The 17,356-nt window shown below is 34.6% G+C and overlaps 1 protein-coding gene across 2 annotated transcripts; it reads right to left on the bottom strand.

Moving 5' to 3' along the window:
- Nucleotides 1-930: 930 nt before the first annotated feature.
- SLC7A9 (solute carrier family 7 member 9) lies at nucleotides 931-14,818 on the bottom strand. Of its 2 annotated transcripts, none has more exons than XM_013941109.2 (13): nucleotides 14,695-14,818; nucleotides 13,398-13,523; nucleotides 11,942-12,089; nucleotides 10,475-10,717; nucleotides 9,743-9,868; nucleotides 9,256-9,355; nucleotides 7,376-7,420; nucleotides 6,918-7,041; nucleotides 4,965-5,068; nucleotides 4,044-4,140; nucleotides 2,967-3,116; nucleotides 2,276-2,323; nucleotides 931-1,171 (listed from the first exon to the last, which is right to left on the bottom strand). In XM_013941109.2, exons 2-13 carry the CDS (start codon nucleotides 13,500-13,502, stop codon nucleotides 1,094-1,096), a joined length of 1,368 nt encoding a protein of 455 aa, XP_013796563.1. In that variant the 5' UTR covers nucleotides 13,503-13,523; nucleotides 14,695-14,818; the 3' UTR covers nucleotides 931-1,093. The 2 variants fall into 2 exon arrangements, with proteins under 2 accessions (XP_013796563.1, XP_013796562.1); XM_013941108.2 differs by having other exon boundaries at nucleotides 2,149-2,323; nucleotides 14,695-14,817.
- Nucleotides 14,819-17,356: the final 2,538 nt, after the last annotated feature.

Here is a 17,356-nt window from a genome sequence, read left to right as displayed (position 1 = left end):
GAGGGCTTTTCCATGTAGATAAATGAAGAGTGAAGTATATAGGAACATATGTTTTATTCAGTTCTGCGTAACTGTAGAAAAATAGAAAAGGCTCCTTTAATTGAATTGCTAGGCTAGAGTCAGTATGAACCTGAGACTTAAACCAGTTACTTAAAATTCTGTTTTAGGATGAATGCACTTAGAACTTGGTGGTAAGGGGACCAGTGCTTTCTGCACTTCAGTCTTTCTCAAACTGATCAGTTAAAAATATTGACAAGTGTCTTGAAGATTCCTTTTTTTTCTTTTTTTCATTCCCTTTGCAGTGAGGGAATATAAAAGTGAAAGATATTATCCAGAATCTGTCAGTTTTCTGGGCAGGGAGAGCAAAAGCTGCTTACGTTTGTGTGCAAATCTACCATCTAATCTTTTTTTCTGTATTTTTTTCAGCTACCAAACAGAGCATATTTAGGATGTGAAGTTACCTCTGTAAAGTCACAGGTGTGCTAAGGATAACTTCTGTTACACCTACTCAATATCTTGTAACTTAAATAGCATTGAAAAAAATACAAATACCTGAGAAATTAAGCTTTAATCTATTACCTTCTAAGAGTTTTTCAGTCTCTTCTCTTCCTGTCAACTGTGCTTTCCATTTTTATATAATCCCCAATTCCTCAGTCTTTAGTTTTTTTGATTTCCAACATTTGATATGAGACACTGAGAACAGTCAGTCTGTCTTTACTTCTGATTTTGTGTGGCCTGTTTTAGGTAATGTTGTGAATAGTAGCTGCTCAGTTCTTTCAGCAGCAGGACACAAGGGGCATCCTGCCAAAGTGTTTCTGGTAACTATCTTTGTAATTGAAAACTTCCTCATGTTTATTCTAAGTCATTTTAATGCAGAAAACAAGATACCTTAGCATATTAACCAAAAAACAGCTCTGCCATCCACAGTAATCTGGTTTATAAATCTTTTATTCTCATATCTTCAACATATTTCAAATACTAAATACTGTTGCAAAAATAATATCCACCAGGATGAACGTACCAATTCAGAAAGTATAAGTGTGTGCCAAACTAAATTGAAACTGCTTCAACCAATATAGTACTTAATAACAAACTAGTCAAATATTTTATTCAGTAGCTTCCTCTGCTGGAACAGCTTCCAAAAGCATCTGAAGGTGCATAGTGATGGGTTCTGAGAAGAAGAAGTTATTGTTAGAGGCTTTATCAAAGAACCTTATTTCCATTCAGTTTTGCGCTACTTTTGTAAATGAGAAAATTAACCTGTAAGTAGTTATTTTGCTTTTCTGTACTGATATCTCAAACTTAAAAAAAAAAAAAAATCAGGTAAAAATGATATTAAGATCCAAGCTATGAAATTCCAGGGTTTTTAATCTTGATCTCAATAGACTACACTGCTTCAAATTCATAACTGCATAGTATGTTAGAACTCTAGGGGCCACAGGGAAAAAACAGATGACAGACGATTTTTAATGTCTGTAAAACTGCTAATTCTGTCAATTCTGTGCAGCCAGTTCCCCTTTCCCCTTTAGCAATACCTGTATCCTGTTAGTTCCCTGGGAAAAAGGCAAAGAGTTTCTTGTGAGCTTATGCAAAATTGTTTTATAAATAGTCACATTTTGGTATTGTTCTTGCTTCTTTCACTTCACTCAACAGCACTGCGATCAATTTTGCTCTTAATGCTGTTAACATTCCCTTTATTAAACTGCAAAATTGATAACTTGAGCTGACAGCACAGTACGTAGTGGCATAAAATAATCATGCATGTCTGCTGATCTTCAGTTAATGGCTAGAACAACTTTCTGAAATAAGAATTGAAAAACTATCTCCAGAGTTAAAATAATATTGTTCATTAAATTCACTTTCTTTGTGCTACTACAGCGATGTATTACTTTTCAAAGCTTTTTGAAAACCAATTTTTTTTTTCTTTAAGTCAATGTAACTTTTTTCACAGGACAAAAGTAAAATGTAACTTTTACTAAAGCTCACTATGTGTACCTTGTGTTATCAATCTGGAAAATTGCCTCCCTCCCTGCCCCCCATGCAATTTAGATGGGATGGACCATATAATGAGCTTTATTAGGGTAAGGACTGTTATCTATAGCCTCCAAACTCAATAAAACATTGCTAAGCTATCTGCAGTATACTTACTTGATACTTTTTGAGCCCAGTGGAATTTAAAATGAACAAAAAGTACATAAAATATAAGTCCACTAAGTATAAATAAGACGCAGTATAAATATGCCAATTCAGGTGCACTGATGATTGGCGCCAGTACCAGTAAAATGGAGACTAATGTCACTATGATCGGAATGACAATGGGTATCTGCAAGATATAAAGCATAAAAATTCTTAGCAAATTCTTCAACTGTTTTTATAAATGTATATGAAGGACACCCCATAACGTAGAAGGCTATTGTCATTGCCTTATGATGTGTTTTTTTTCCATTAAAAGTTTCTGGAATTAGATGAGGCAGTTGGAAAAAGTAGCAAGAATACAGATAGGAAAAACTTTTATGCTAAAGCATTGACCAAGATCACTTTGCCTATATTGCAAATTGCAGTGTAACAATTCTCGTACAGTTTAATGAATCCAGGACCTGACTCCAGTGCAGTGAACCTTGGGTCTTATTTCAGATACTCTTTCAGTGTTAGTCCTCTGACTGCAGTTTTCCAGACCTGAAAATCTGCACCTAAATTTCTGCCCATGGTCTGTACAAGTAAAAAGCACCACTGTCTGGGTCTTCCCCAGCCATCATGAGTTTGTATTGTTGTTCTAGTGCAAAACTTAACAAAGACCAGAACCTCAAATAAATGGTTAGGTTTCCTTTTTTCCTTTATTTACTTATTTATTTATAATTCTAAAGGTACAAAGGAAGGAGTCTGCCTCATAGCCAAACTTTTAGGATGAATGCATGTTTTAGTATTTATGGAAGTAGAGGAAAAACCATGTCAAATGCTGAACTTACCCTGATTGGTCTCCTGAGTTCTCTTCGTGTAAACCTCATAACAATGAGTGCAAGTACAGTTAAGCCATAAAATATCCAGACCGCAAAACTAAAATAGTTTATGAGCGTGTCAATGTCACCAGGGATAATATAAATAATAGCAATGGCTGCCTAAAATGAAAAGAAGGATTAGTATAGCTATTATAAAAGAGAGTTGAACTTCACTGATGTGTGGGTATGGGTATATGTTTACAATGTTCCAGAAAGTGATCTGTGGGTGAACTTCACTTATGCATAGGTATGGGTGTATGTTTACAGTGCTCCAGAATGGCTTCTGTGTGTGCTTTCGCTTCAACTTTTGGGTGGGTGTGAATTGTAGCATCTTTAAAGATAGCGCCTATATCCTGCTAACATGACTCTTTTTTTTGAAGTCAAGAGACTTAATTATGTGTGCATTAAAAGTATTAATGCTGCGTTAATCTGTTTTGTTGACTGTCTATCTGCTGATTATAAGAGTATTTACGCGACTTTGGGGGGGGGGGGTTATTAAAGTCATTGTGGGCAGGGAAAGCAATTGAATTTTGAATTTTCCAGAACTGAAGTGATCTTGTTTCATCTTGAAAATAAATGGGTAAGATAATAAATAAAACAATTGTTGTAAGATTTTCTAGATTTAATTTAAAATAAATTTACTAAATTATAGATTTTTTTTTATTTAAGGAGAAATGTAAATGCATTCTTACAAGGAGGAAACAATAGTGATAGCTTTCTTTCAGACACATCCTGTGGAATAAAGGTTTGTCCAGTACTAATAGTTTGTTTAATATTTGTTTTAATTTTGTTTTCATGCTGTGAATTTTTGAAAGCTTTTTGATTTGAAAATCCAGTTCTGGACTTTCAACTATATATTCTAACTATATATTCTTTTTTCTAATATGTATTTAGCAGTTTTTTCTGTTTAGATAGTCATATACAGATCATAATCCTGCAAAGATAGAGTTCTATGTCAAGGCTGCGGGTAAGAAATTTTGAAAAGCATATATCACTTCAGATTTTTTTTGTTGTTGATATTTTTCTGTACTTAGGATGCATACTTACATAAAATATGATAGCAGGTGCTGGTGTTAAACGCTTAACACTAATGTAAGACAGCACCTTTAGCATGTGCCCTTCACGACCTGCTACATAAACAAGTCTGACAAAACAAAAACAAGGCAATCTAGTTAGTGTGGTACTTAAAGTTTAGGTGCTATTACTTACCAAAAAAAAAAAAAAAAAAATCAGAGAACCTTAATATTTTCAGTACCATTACTTTTCAGGTTTGTTTTATTATGTGGCTACGACTGACTAGAATTTCTCTTGTGTACATCGGGCCTGCTTTGGAATGAAGTGGGATTTCAGGAATAGCCTAGCAATGAGCTTGAAACTGGTTCTGGTTTTAGAATCATTAATTTGTACATTTCATTTGACTAAAAATATTTTGGAAAAAATGTGTTAGATCCTCCTTTAATTAGGTATTTCCTTTTTAATTTGCTTCATATCAAAAAGCTACCTGAATGATCTTCTGTCAAAATCAGTCTTTAGGCTATTTCAGAATAGTAGATGGAGATGTTGAACAGCTGAGAAAAAGGAATAGCTTCTCTCTCCAATTCTGACCTTGACCATTGGTAGAAAAATCATGTTCTTACTATTAAAAACTCTTTTCTTCTACTTTTTGACAGCTAATTTTAAACTCAGCCAGAGAAAGACTTTTGCACCACACCTGCTTTGAGTTAAGAATCAGAGACCTTTTTTTCGAACTTTTTTTCGAACTTGCATAGCCACTGCTTGTTTTCAAAGGATATACCATATGGCTAGATTTGCAAGTACTTTTTAATTAGTTCTTGTACGTTTAGATCAGAAGAATGTATATATCTATGTATATGTGTGTGTGTAGAGGTATATAGATAGATGTATGTATAGATTTTTTTCACCTGTTTAAAAAAAAAAAAAGTCAAACTATTTAGAATGGGAGCTTACCTGCCTGCAGTAAAACAGTTTCCATTGGCAGATCCAATTGTAGAAAAGGCGACAAAGAGAGGAACTATCCAAGAGGCTGGATAAAGGACTCTATCCCCAAATGTCTGGGATATGGGATTAAAATGAGTCATTTTTACTACTATTCGGCATGTTCAGTAATGTTGGAGCTTCTTAAAAAGGAATACATAAATACATAAATATATACTTAACTTTTTATCATTAAATCTATATTTGTATGTTGTACATTTTGTTATCCAAAAATACTTTGCCAAATGAACACCTGAGTTAATTCATGCAACACTCTAAAGAAAAGTGGAATATTGCTGTCTTAGTGTTTAAGATGCAGCATGTGTTGAAAACATTGGGAGACATGTATTCTAATTCTCATAGATTCTGTTAAAGGCACCTGCTTTGCGGATGTGTCTGTAAATCAAAACAAAAGATAACTGCAGCAAGAGCCAGCCATACGCAAGCTGGTTTCAACCTATAAAGAAAGAATAATAATAGTAGCGAAGGCCTGATAAGCTGGGCGTTGTCATCGGTGAACACACGAAGCACAAACTTGCTGAGGTCTTTCAGTACGTTTTCATTTTTACTGTGCTGCCATGTGTTGGCTATTGTTACTGCAGGATGGATTAGATATATTGTAGGTACGTTTATGTAGTTAAATGAATTTTGTTGAAAAGTTTTTTGGCAGGTGGTTTTGGGGGTTTCTGGTAGGGAGTTGTTAAGTTTTTGTAAAAGGGAAGCATAAGAGATTTTTTTCATAAGCATAACATCATGAACAGTATGATATATTTATCCAGCGCTAGGACACTCATCGGCACTAAGCAAGAAAGCTACCTTCTGATGTATTAGACCTCTTTATAGTGTGCCCTCCATTTCTTTGTCTATTTGCTGTGCCACCTTTATACTGCTCAGTGGCAGTTCTGACATTTTCTTGTTAATTCAGTCTGATCACTTTAGCACTAGCTCGTGTATGCTCTTTAGAGAGCATATGTTTATTGGTACACTGAAGAGGAGTGGTTCTTAAATTTGACGTAATTTAAGATACAATTAGATATACACTGCTTTGCCTCTTGGTGCAAACAAGATGCAGAAATACAGCCAAAATTTGCAATTTAAAAGCAAGATACTATTTTTCATGTTCTTAAGTATTTCTACATTAGCGCACCTCTCTTGTCTTACACTGCATTCTGCGCGCACGCTACATACTGTTTTTTTCCCCTAAAACTGACATGAGGACAAATACTGCCAGCTGGTCAGACACTTCCCATAAAATTGCTACATGACTTGTCAACTGTTGTGTTGTAGACGGGTGTCCCACTGGCCTGGAAGAGTATTGAGCGAACTGAAGGGACAGGTGTGGGTATTCTTAAGATTTTTAGAATTCTATGTAATCTTTAATGCATTTCTTCTGTAATACTATCTTGCAGCAATGTAAGAAGGATATTTCTTTGCTTTGAGAAAAAAGCAAGAATAAGGGGAAGTTAATTATGGACTGCTTGCCATTATCTTCAGAATGACAGTTTGATCTACTGTCACTTTGCATGTGCTTGTCTCCCATAAATATTGGAAACACTGAAAAGGACGAAGCAGCAGTCAAGTGTTATTTCCTTCTATCCTTTCAGCGCTTATGCAAAACAGTCAGCCTCTGAGCTGTAGTGTTTGCAAAATGTTAAATGAAGATTCCATTACTTCCACTTGCATTTTTTTTCTTGGGGTATGATAGAACTAGTTTTTAAATTAAGCTTTACTGGAATAAATTTTAGGTTAAGAAATGACAGTAGATAACAGAGGGAAAAATCAAGGTAACACTGACAGGTTATGGACAGAAATTAGTTATGTCTTAAGAAAGAAGAAACCTTTGTTTTACTTGTGTTACTGCTGAAGATACTTCAATGCTCACAGTCTTTTATTAGATGCTTTATTACAAAAGAAAAAGTGGCTTACCACAGCAACTGCCTGGGACTGCAGGAGTTCTGTTGAAGTCATTACAGTGAAATATGAAACGTTTATCAGAACGTAACAAACTGTAACCAAGGGGATTCCAATAATTATAGATAGTGGTAGATTTCTAAAGAATACAAAAGTAATACAGTATCAGCATTGCTATATCACTGTTAGCTTTATGGTAGTAAACTGTGGGCTCTTACTTTCTTTTCCCAATATGCTCTTTAGATATATTTACTTTTTTTTTAATTGCAGAGCCATGAAAATCAAGATGAAAAAGAAAAATTCACAAGCCCAGAAACCCAGAAGAGATACTAACAGCTCTTTTGTCTGCTAGTGTTCAAAGCTTGGGAATAACCATTCCTTTAAAAGACAAACCAAAATACGTGCATGCTTGTACAAAAATATTAAATGCTTGACTTTGTCATTAGAAATAGTGCTTTCCTAGGTATTTTTACCTGTAAGGATTTTTAAGTTCTTCTGTGATGTAATTAAGTTGATTCCTGGAAGGAAAAAAAATCATACCATGTCACTAGCAGTCAGATGTTGAAATACTAATATATTTTAGGGTTGGGTGTTATTTCTGGTATTGTTGTTGTTACTTTTTCAATTCTTAAAAAAAAAAAAAAAAAAAGGTGAGGTCTTTAAATGGTAAAATGGCAGGGCAGAAACTGTTCCTTTCTGTCCAGCTGTCAGCCTCTTGCTTTACTATATGACATTTCTCTTCTTCTGCACTTGTAATTCAAAGTTTAGATTTGTCTTTTATCTAAGATTTTGAAATAAGATTTAGTTCTTGGATCAATGCTCTAGAATAACAAAACAAATTTGGCAGACATTTAACTGAAATTCATGAGGTTGCCTTTAAACTTTGCAATGTTTGAGACTTTTCAAATAAAAGCACTAGCATACCCATTGCAAGAATTCAAGCGCGCCTGCTAACACTTCACAGTAGTTCTGTAAGTTGTATTGTCTACAAAACTTGCATAAAAACCTTTGAGTTACACCTGTCAGAATTATAAATTTCAAGTACTGTCTTTTGCTAGACCATGTAGACCAGACTGAAACAGTTTTTTCACTCTTCCACTTCCTAAAATGTGAATAGTAGGTATTTACAGTTCAGCAGGCTAGTTTCCAAATTTCAGTGCCTGAGAAATATTTAAGTCATTATTCAGGCATCAGCTCTTCTACACTGCCCAAATTCTACGTAGATGTCTGAACAGTAGACTTACAATGCCTGACTTGAGGCACTCAAGCTTGGAAAGAGAACCTGAAAGAATAATCAGTTTAAATTTAAAATCAGTTTTAAGCATGTAAGTGAGGCTTGCTTAACGATAAGTTAAAATCTGTATTCTTAATTCCTTTTGGAATACATATCTCTGTTCAAACTTTCAAAGTTTGAGCACTAAGAATAGCTTTAATGGATCAGGAATTATTGAATAAAATGTGAACTTGCCTTTTGCAAAGTGCCTTAAGCAAAAACAGACCATACTAAAGCCTTGATCTTACAAATAGGTTTGTGCCAACAGAACCCTAGGGCAAATGACATTCACTTTGGTTTCAGGGTCTGAAATGTGTAAAGTGTTTTCTGGAGTGTAGCAAAGATAAGTTACATATTCCTGTCAGCAAATAAGCTTAGTATAAGGAAAATAATACCCTGAAAGCATTCTGCTTAGTGTCCTATATATGTAGAATATAAATGCTTTATGTATAACATAAATGCTTTTGTATTTCTGATTATTTTTTAAGTGTAAATGTTTACTTTGAACTAAGGCCATAGAAAATAATGGATAAATGGATGTGGGGATTTAATGGAAGGCTTCTTGGGGAAGGAGACTCCAGGTTTTTTATATTAATACCAAATGAACATGAACAAGAAAAAATATAAAAGTTGAACTGTATGGGCAGACTCTAACATGAAATGTATTTTTATGTGTTGTCCTGTACTGATCAAACACCACAAATCAAACATCAATACACGCTTCACAAACTAGAACCTGATTGGGTAACAGGTAGGGGCTCCAGGAACACTACTACTCATATTGTGGATAAAATTAAACTTGGTTTTATACTTATCTCATTCCCACAGAATCTTAAGTATCCTCAGCAGCAAATAAGTAGCCCTTTTAGGATCTAATGTGTTTTTTTTCCCTAATAAACAATAACTTGAGGATTTTTTTTAAAGAAACTAGTGTTCTTTTTCCAGGATTCGTTAAGGAATTCTCAATAACAAGTCAGATGTTAATTTTTTCACATCACAGCTTTTTAGTGCTACAGGGAGAGACTAAACCCATTAAAGACTGTTAAAGTGTAACTGATAACACTCGTAAAGATACCTTACCATCCATCGTATGCCCAGAGTCCATTATAAAATGCCAGACTGATAGAACTAAGAGAAATTTTACTGTCCTTGAAAGAATCTTTAAAATTTTCCGTTTTTCCTGCAAACAAAACAGACTGGTTATTGATCGATGTTGAAATTAATTCCTTTTTTTTCACCACTGGATTAAAGAATATTCCAACATCAGTTTCATTTTTGAAACATCTTACTCTTAAAGTCTATTTACACTGTTTTTTATGAGCCAGTTTTCCCACTGCACGTGCACACATACACGTGCACACACACAGAATGCTTTGAAACTTGAGTTGTTTTTCAGTCTCTAATCTTGAGAACTGAATGCCCTTGGTAGAAGAAAATATAATGGTTCTAGCACTAAAATACTGATAAATAAAGAGCATTATTGTTATGTCATTCTTGTCAGTGAAAGATTTAAAAATGATTACAGCAGGAACTAAAATAACTTGCAACTTAATGTGTATTTAATTACCTTGTGCAAGAAGAACAATTCCAGCTACAATAATGATTGTGACAATGATCATTTTAGCAGCTGTGAGAATATTCTGGAGGTAGCTTCCCAGCTTCACGCTCAGTGCATTCACTATTGCAATTACCACTAGAAGAAATAAATTCATATTTCTCACATTGTTTGTCATAATTTAAACAATAGTTGCATTTTAAAACATTTTCCTTATTTACTGCACTGCTTTTTCCTTCCAGTCTGTTTGTCAGTATTTTAATATTTTTTAATGTACTGTGTTTGGAGGACTTCAAAAAGTAGTGAGGAAAAATCTTTTCCAAAAGATTTAGAATACCTTTAGCCAAAAAAAAAAAAAGAAAAGAAAATTGACGTTGGTTTTCAATAAATGCGGAAATTACAGAAATAACATCTCCACACTTGCAATTTTTATTTTCTGGTAAGCATTCATTATGTGTCTGTATTATTCTTAGTGTAAAAAAAAAAGTAAATACAGGCTAAGAACAAACAATTTTTAAGTCTATACTTTCTATATGTTGCTGAACTAGCTATTAGGGGAGGACTCCCTGCTTCGTGTTATGAAGCTTCCTGTCCCCTTCAGCGTAAGGTTGCTTCCTGATGTCCCCGTGAGGAGTAACACACGGAAGCCTTACCGTCCTGAAAGGCCGTTGCTGATGGGGCTAAACAAAACTGGCTATGCAGTTAGGGAGCTTGTCCCTTCTTTTAAAACAGCGTAAATCTTACCAATGGCCGCTGCTGCAAGACACTTGATGACAACTTGGGGTGGATCACACCCTGGATAAAAAGGAGCTGATGCATATTCCGCAAAGCTGAGACAAATGATTGCAAAAGAACTGGGTTTGGCGACGAGTAAGCTTGTCCAAGAAAAGAGGTATGCTGGAATTGGGCCAAACGCCTCCATGAGGTAAGGATATTCTCCCCCTGATTTTGTGATCATTGTACCAAGCTCAGCAAAACAAAGTGCACCTGAGCAACAAGAAATGCGCTTATTACTGGTTGTTTACTTTATACACTTCTTTTAAACTGTGACTGCTTTGAACAGCTTTTTTATAGGTGACACGAAGTTAAGGAACTGGATATACATAATGCTATGTTTTATGAAATTTGTCAGCATTACTGCATGTGCTAAATAAAATTTTAGAGTTGTGATAAATAGTTGTGTGAGTTTGGGGGAAAAAATACACTGAAACTATCAAGTTACATTCCAGAATTTATTATTGTTTGTGTCTAACTTAAGACTTCAGCAAATGAAGCACAAGTCCCGCAGGTTTGTTTGTTTGCAAGTGCATGCAAATAAATGCGGTATTTAAGGGGTAGTTACTTCTAGCACCTCTTTTCCTAATTATCTGTTATTTATATTGTGTTATATTGTAAATGCTGTACAGTGAACTCATTTTTAAATGTATCAGAATTCAGTTTTAAAGCGAAGACAAATTTTTCTCATCTTCTGATTTTTAAAAATTTTTGAATAGCATAAGATCGTTTAAGCTACAACTTCATATTAGACATTTATTTATTTATTCTTTAATTTTTTTAGAAACATCCAAATGACAACTGCGCTGGCTGACCTAGCACTTGGAAGTGTAAGAGAGAAAAAAATAATAAAAAATCTTGCTGCACAATAATCAAAGTAAAATGTCTATTAAGGTCTGTTTAAAGTGCAGTGGCATTCCTAAATTTATTACTGTAGCTGGTATCTTGTCAAAGTGCTGTGTACCTGACATGATGCATAAAGAACTTCTTGTTCTATTTATTGAAGTACTTTAAGAGGCTACTTAGCCCTAAATTTTCAGATGCTGGATGGGTTGTACTTGAAAAGGTTTATGCAATTATATAGGTAGAAAAGCAGCAGAAGTCTAGCCTACTGCCAGTAAATTTCTCATATTATTTTGCCATTGATTTAAGTAGAAATATATTCTGTTTATTACAGCTAGCGGATAGAGTAAGCAAAAGTAAAACCTGGTTTCCAAATTAAATGAAAATGTGCTTTAGAGTTTTAAAATTTAATTTACCTTTTATAAACAGCATTACATATTTTAAACTTTTGCCTAAACATTGCACTCATCAGTGTATGATGGATTTGGGTCTAGGTGCCGATACCTAATCTGTGAAATTAGAATGGTATGTAAAAATGGTAAAAACAAAGATTTAATCAGAGATTCAAAGTCTTCGTTGATTTGTTTTGTTTACCTAATGTTGCAAGAACTCCACAGGCTGCCCAGATGGTTAAACAAGGACCCACAGCTCCAACATTGGCAAGTACTGATTTTGGAGAAATAAAGATACCTGAGCCAATAATCGTACCAACAATCATACAGATTCCACTGATCAGGCCCACCTTTAAATAAAAGGAGACATTTTGGTAATTCGTAATAATTACTTTCAGTTTAATACAATGAGAGTAGTTGTCATTACTGATTCTCTTTCAGCTTTTCACATACAGCTTCTACTGAGTAATATATTAAACTGTGTGAAACTTGCCTTTTTTTCTTCCAAGATGCATATTCTATGGCATAATCCTGCTGTTTCCAAAAGTGCAGTTACTTGGACTTTGCCTGCCTGAATGTTTGGCTTCATGAAACCATCCTTTGGATTATGTGGGTCCAAATCTAATTTTGTACAATTGAACATCCCCTTCCTACTTTTTTGATTAGACTCTGACAATCTTTTCTGAGCACCTGTCAATTTTTGAATTTTCTGAATTTCAAAGGTTTGCTTTCTTGGATGGAGTATATAATTTTTCTTTTATCAATTCCTCTTCTTGCTTCAGGTAGTTTTGCATAGGAATTATTCTGATGCTGTTGGTGAATATATCTTGTTTTCCTCATGACTTTGAAGTGACCTGAGTGTGACATGGAACTACTGAAACTTTCAGGCATTTCCTGCTAAAAATGCAATGGATTAGATTTTCCTGTTATGGATAGTCTAATGATTTAATATTTTGCCAGTCCCTCTTTTTCTTATCACCAAACTGAGCTGCAGACACATCTCCTTAGTCTGTGCCTCTGAGATCCACTCAAATGACATGGAGAATCTTTTTCCAGTTTACATAAATTGAAAGAGGAATTAAACTTTTCCTGTAAGACACTTGTGCAAAAAGATGCTCATAAACTGAGGCAATGCAAGAGCAGTGCAATAAAGTATAAATCTGAGATTAAAAGGGGCATAATTTTTTTTCCAAAATGTTTTCTGTAATTTTCTGGGGTAGAAGGGTTACCCTTTGTGTTTCTGTACCAGATGTATGAATATCTAGTGCTGCCTAGTGGATATTTTATGGAGCGGTGAGCTGAACACCCCAGTTCAGGCTCTCTGAGACGTATAAGTGGTAAGAAATGATAGCATTTATAAAATGTCACTTGACCAAATTTGAAGTTATCAGATGCAAAGATAATTCAAAGACTTTAAAAAAACAAAAAACAAAAAACTCGTTTTCTGATTCCTTTATATCAGAGCTGCTTACCTAGTAGTAAGTCATTCCTTAACGTGAGAACCAACCACAGTGTCATGATAATACATTAGTACGTCAGTGCTAATTGGGACACATCTTCAATTTCTACATGTGCACAGGTTGCCCCTACTGCCTCCCTCAGCCAGCACCATGCGCGCACACATACTGAAGAGGAGAAGAAAAAAAAGCAAGCTTTGCCTCTTTCTGTAGGTTCATAGTTTGGGGTTTCTCACTCTGGATGGATTGTCCATCCTCTTCTCTGTTGTCCTTGCCTTTTCTTTTCCTCAAGTTTTCTTCACCCATTTGGGTAATTTGTTGAAATCTCTAAGGAAATGGAAACAAAATTTCAGCTAGCTTATTTTGTTGGTGTTTTTTTGAGTTTTGCTGATATATGTGGCCCATAATGGACAGCATATTTAGGTATTACCAGAAAGTTGAAAAATAAATTGCAGAGGACTTGCACCTAACCTACTTACTTGGAGTTTAAATTGATGAGGAGTTATGTCTCCTTTACTTCATCTATCAGACTTAAGTGTAGATATTCCTGACACCCGCCTAGTAGCGATTCTCTGTATCTTAGTCTCAGGTTGCATTCATTGCAGAAAAACTCATTGGAACAAGTTAGGCTTGCCTAACCCAGGCTGCCTTTGAGTCCCTCAGAGGCGAGGGGTCCAGGCAGATTTGATCTTTCTCCCAGAAACTAGTTTGTTTTCTTAACCAGGAGACATTCTGTCTGATCTTGTTTAAAATAGGCCTCATCTCAATTCTTTAGAGATGCAAGTATCTGTTAGACCAAGTGTCATCTCCTGTAGTTGACTAATTAACAGCTCCTTGCCTCAAAAAAGGATATCGCTCTTCTCAGTGCTGACTCAGGGTGAGTATCTACTCAACTTTACATTCTAATTAGAATTAGAATGCAAACAGATTTTTTTACTTTAAATTCAGACTTCTGAATTCTCTTTTTTTCATCAGAATGTTGCTTGTTTCCCACAATACTGGAATAAAGCACAACTTGAGATAGTGAGGAAAATTGAATTTGATTCAGGTTAGTTCCCAGTTCTGAACAGCTGATTCAGTCACAAGTCTCTTTCAGACCCTATATTTATATTTCCTAGAATCAGAATGTTGAAGATCATTTTGCAGTTACATAGACAGTAATTCAGGAATGCTTCATATTTAAGCAACTTAAGTAGCATTTAATAATTCTTAGCTTTTGTGTAGCATTTTAAATTAACAGAACGCTTATCTTGGTATTGATGGTCTTTAGAAATATTTAGTCTATATACATAACTGGTTTATGTTTTGAATTAAAGATGAAAAAATCCATCATGAATCCAATTTAAGATTCAAACTACAATAGAAAATTGTGCATGTAAGGAATGCAGGGCTTGGGTCACTGAATTCTGTTAAAGCTTGGTGCCCAGCTTCTCTCTTGAAAGTTTTGTATTTAGAATGTTTTAATCATTATCTTCTAGCAACTCATACTTTCACTTACCTTGTTTGTTTATCTTTGTTTGGTGCAAATCAGGCTTCAGGAATCTTTGTACAGTTTATTTCTTTATTTCTCCATCCAGATTTACCAGTCAGTTAGACAGCAAGACACGTCCATGTCTGAAGCCAGAATACGCAGAAGCAGCAGCAGCTTAAGTACAGAGGTTATAAAAGGTAATTATTAAACCCATTCTCAGCCAAGAAGCTTTGAGATAGGAACCACAGGTAAACCAATAGTCCAATTAGTTTATCTTTAAAAAAAAAAAAAAAAAAAAAAAAAGTCTTTGTTACATTTGTGAGAATGTTTGTCCAGTACCTAAGTATTATATTACATAGTGAGAGTGAACCATAATTTGAAGAATCTATTTTGATGATTTTATGTCAAGTTATTTCTCATTCAGAAACACTGTGGGAAGATAACCTTGAAGTAATTATTGCATTATTGTGGGTGCATTAAAGAAGCTGTCCAGATGTTAGCTGCATCCCATAGAAATAGCTGAATTGTTTTTATCTTGAGAATGTAGAGAAGTGTGAACAGAAATCCTTGCTTTGTTTTTCATTAACCTGAAGGCAGCTGAGTAGGCAGGCCGTGTTCCCTTCACTTGCAGTTCCAATTAATTTTTCATTTTTGTAAATGTTTAAAATCTTGCTTCAGTGAAAAATGTCACCCTATTTTTATAGCGCTGCATATCTAGGAAGAATGTGTTGTTATCCTGAATGCTGAAATAAAATAGTTTCATTCATTCCTGGTAGTCATCCCTAAAATACTTGCAAAATAGAAGTCATAGCCTGAAAATTCCAGATTTAGCCCCCACTGTTCAGCAGACATCTGAAAGTATGCACGTGCACATTGCTTGGTATTAGTACTCACACAACATTTTGAACAGCCTTTAAAAAAAAAAAAAATCCATCTCAATTAACTTTTCTCTTCTTGTACAAAAATTGTTATTGCCATCTGAATGATGGTTAGTCAAAAGTTCTTATTCTTCTACAGATAAAGGAGAAGAGAATACAGGGTGCTAAAATGATAGTCTTATTTAAAGCATATTAGAAAGTAAAGTATTAAGCTTCCTCATTTTTTCTGCATCTTTAGTATTTTTTCATGATAATTTTGATGATGATGAAGTAAACTCTTTCTCTGTTCATCAGCTGCAGATATTAGAGTTTGGTATCCTAAATGCTATATATTTTTATATATTTTGTATTCTCTAGGCCTGATTATTTTGAAATTAAACAGTTAGAATCTTGTAATCACTCCTATGATTTTACCGAAATGCCACAGAGGCTATTGAAATAGCTAATGTGAAAAGAAAAACAATGGGGGAAAAAAAAGCTTTCACATAATCCATAGCCTGGGATTTCTAGGAAAAAAAAACAAAGACACCCCCCCCCCCCCCAAATTACAAATTCTTAGGTAACTTTGGTAGAAAGATAATGGACTATGTCATCTTTAATTCCATATTAATGAAGGTTTTGCTTAGGAATTTTCTTAGATTAAGAACAAAAATATAAGCTGTTTAGAGATGAGGGTTCATGTGATCGAGACAGTCTACAGTGATTAGAGTGGGGAGTCTTGAGTATTGCGTAGGGAATCTTTAGAGTACTGTGTGCAGGTGCATGTCCTACGCTTCTAATGATGTTTTCAGATTTTTCTTCTGCATCAAACGTGTATTCTGCTTTGTTTCTTCAGGTACAGAAAAGGCAACATTGAAAATTATTTGAGTTTTTGACAAAGCAACCAATTTCTTGAGTCAGCTTAGGACATGTATTTGGAGAGTGTTCATCTGTTGAATATAGGTGTTAGATCTCTGCCAGTGGCTTGACCTTAACTAGCCTGTTTCCTTATAGAAATGGAAAAGTATATTCATTTATTGTCTAGTTTTGTTTTAGGGGTTAATCTTCTGGGGATGCTATAAGCTTGTTAAAGGATTTGCACTTCTACCAGCAATCCATCTTTTCCTGAGCCGCTTAAGGAAAAAGTAAACAATAAGTTCAAGGATTCCACTGCTGTGTTCTTCCTGGACAAGAGAAATCTTGTTTCACAGCTGTGGAAGAAGAATTCTTTCCTCTCAAATATATAGGTAGATGAAGAGATCAAGCAGTTCAAATTCCAAGGGGCTGCAGAAGCAAACATTGTGTGGGTTGGTCCTGTCTAAACAGCGTAGTTTGAACCTTTTCAAATGTTATTTACCAATTAAATCATAAAAAGTAATTTTCAACTTTAATTCAGGAAATAACTAAGACAGAGTGTATAAATACAGCTCTTATTATCATTAGTCACTAATAATAAAGGTTAATGTTTGTTAAGATTGGTATTTATTGCTTGCTGTAATGCACGTGTTCTGCTTTGGATTGACAACAATACTTTAGCAAATTGTAACAACTCTTCTAACTTGTAGATTTTAGTTGCAGTGTGAACAGTGTCTCAGAATCAGTACTTTCCATCCTAATCTTGCCATTTAACAGATGACTTAATTTTAATCAGGTGAATGATTTGTTTATTTGCACTTGCTCTACTCTGAATCCTAACATTAATAGACATGCTTTAAGAAATTGTTTCTCTACTGAGGTCACCTTTAAATGCTTTTCAGTTATTTTTTGAGTAATTGCAGTCATGCTGCAAGTGGGATATGAGAACATAATCTTCTTGAATAGCTGTATCAGTT

Source organism: Apteryx mantelli, chromosome 10 (assembly GCF_036417845.1).
Source record: "Apteryx mantelli isolate bAptMan1 chromosome 10, bAptMan1.hap1, whole genome shotgun sequence".
In the NCBI taxonomy this organism is placed as follows: Eukaryota; Metazoa; Chordata; class Aves; order Apterygiformes; family Apterygidae; genus Apteryx; species Apteryx mantelli.
This window is presented reverse-complemented; position numbering and strand designations above follow the sequence as displayed.

Bases quoted from the DNA above. Each gene is read 5' to 3' on its own strand.
- SLC7A9 (XM_013941108.2), bottom strand. From the start codon at position 13,502: ATGGGTGAAGAAAACTTGAGGAAAAGAAAAGGCAAGGACAACAGAGAA. The intron at 5,069-6,917 runs GTAAGCCACTTT...CCCATATCCCAG, and splicing joins AGTCCCAGGCAGTTGCTGTG to ACATTTGGGGATAGAGTCCT. The intron at 4,141-4,964 runs GTAAGCTCCCAT...TTGTTTTGTCAG, and splicing joins AACTGTTTTACTGCAGGCAG to ACTTGTTTATGTAGCAGGTC.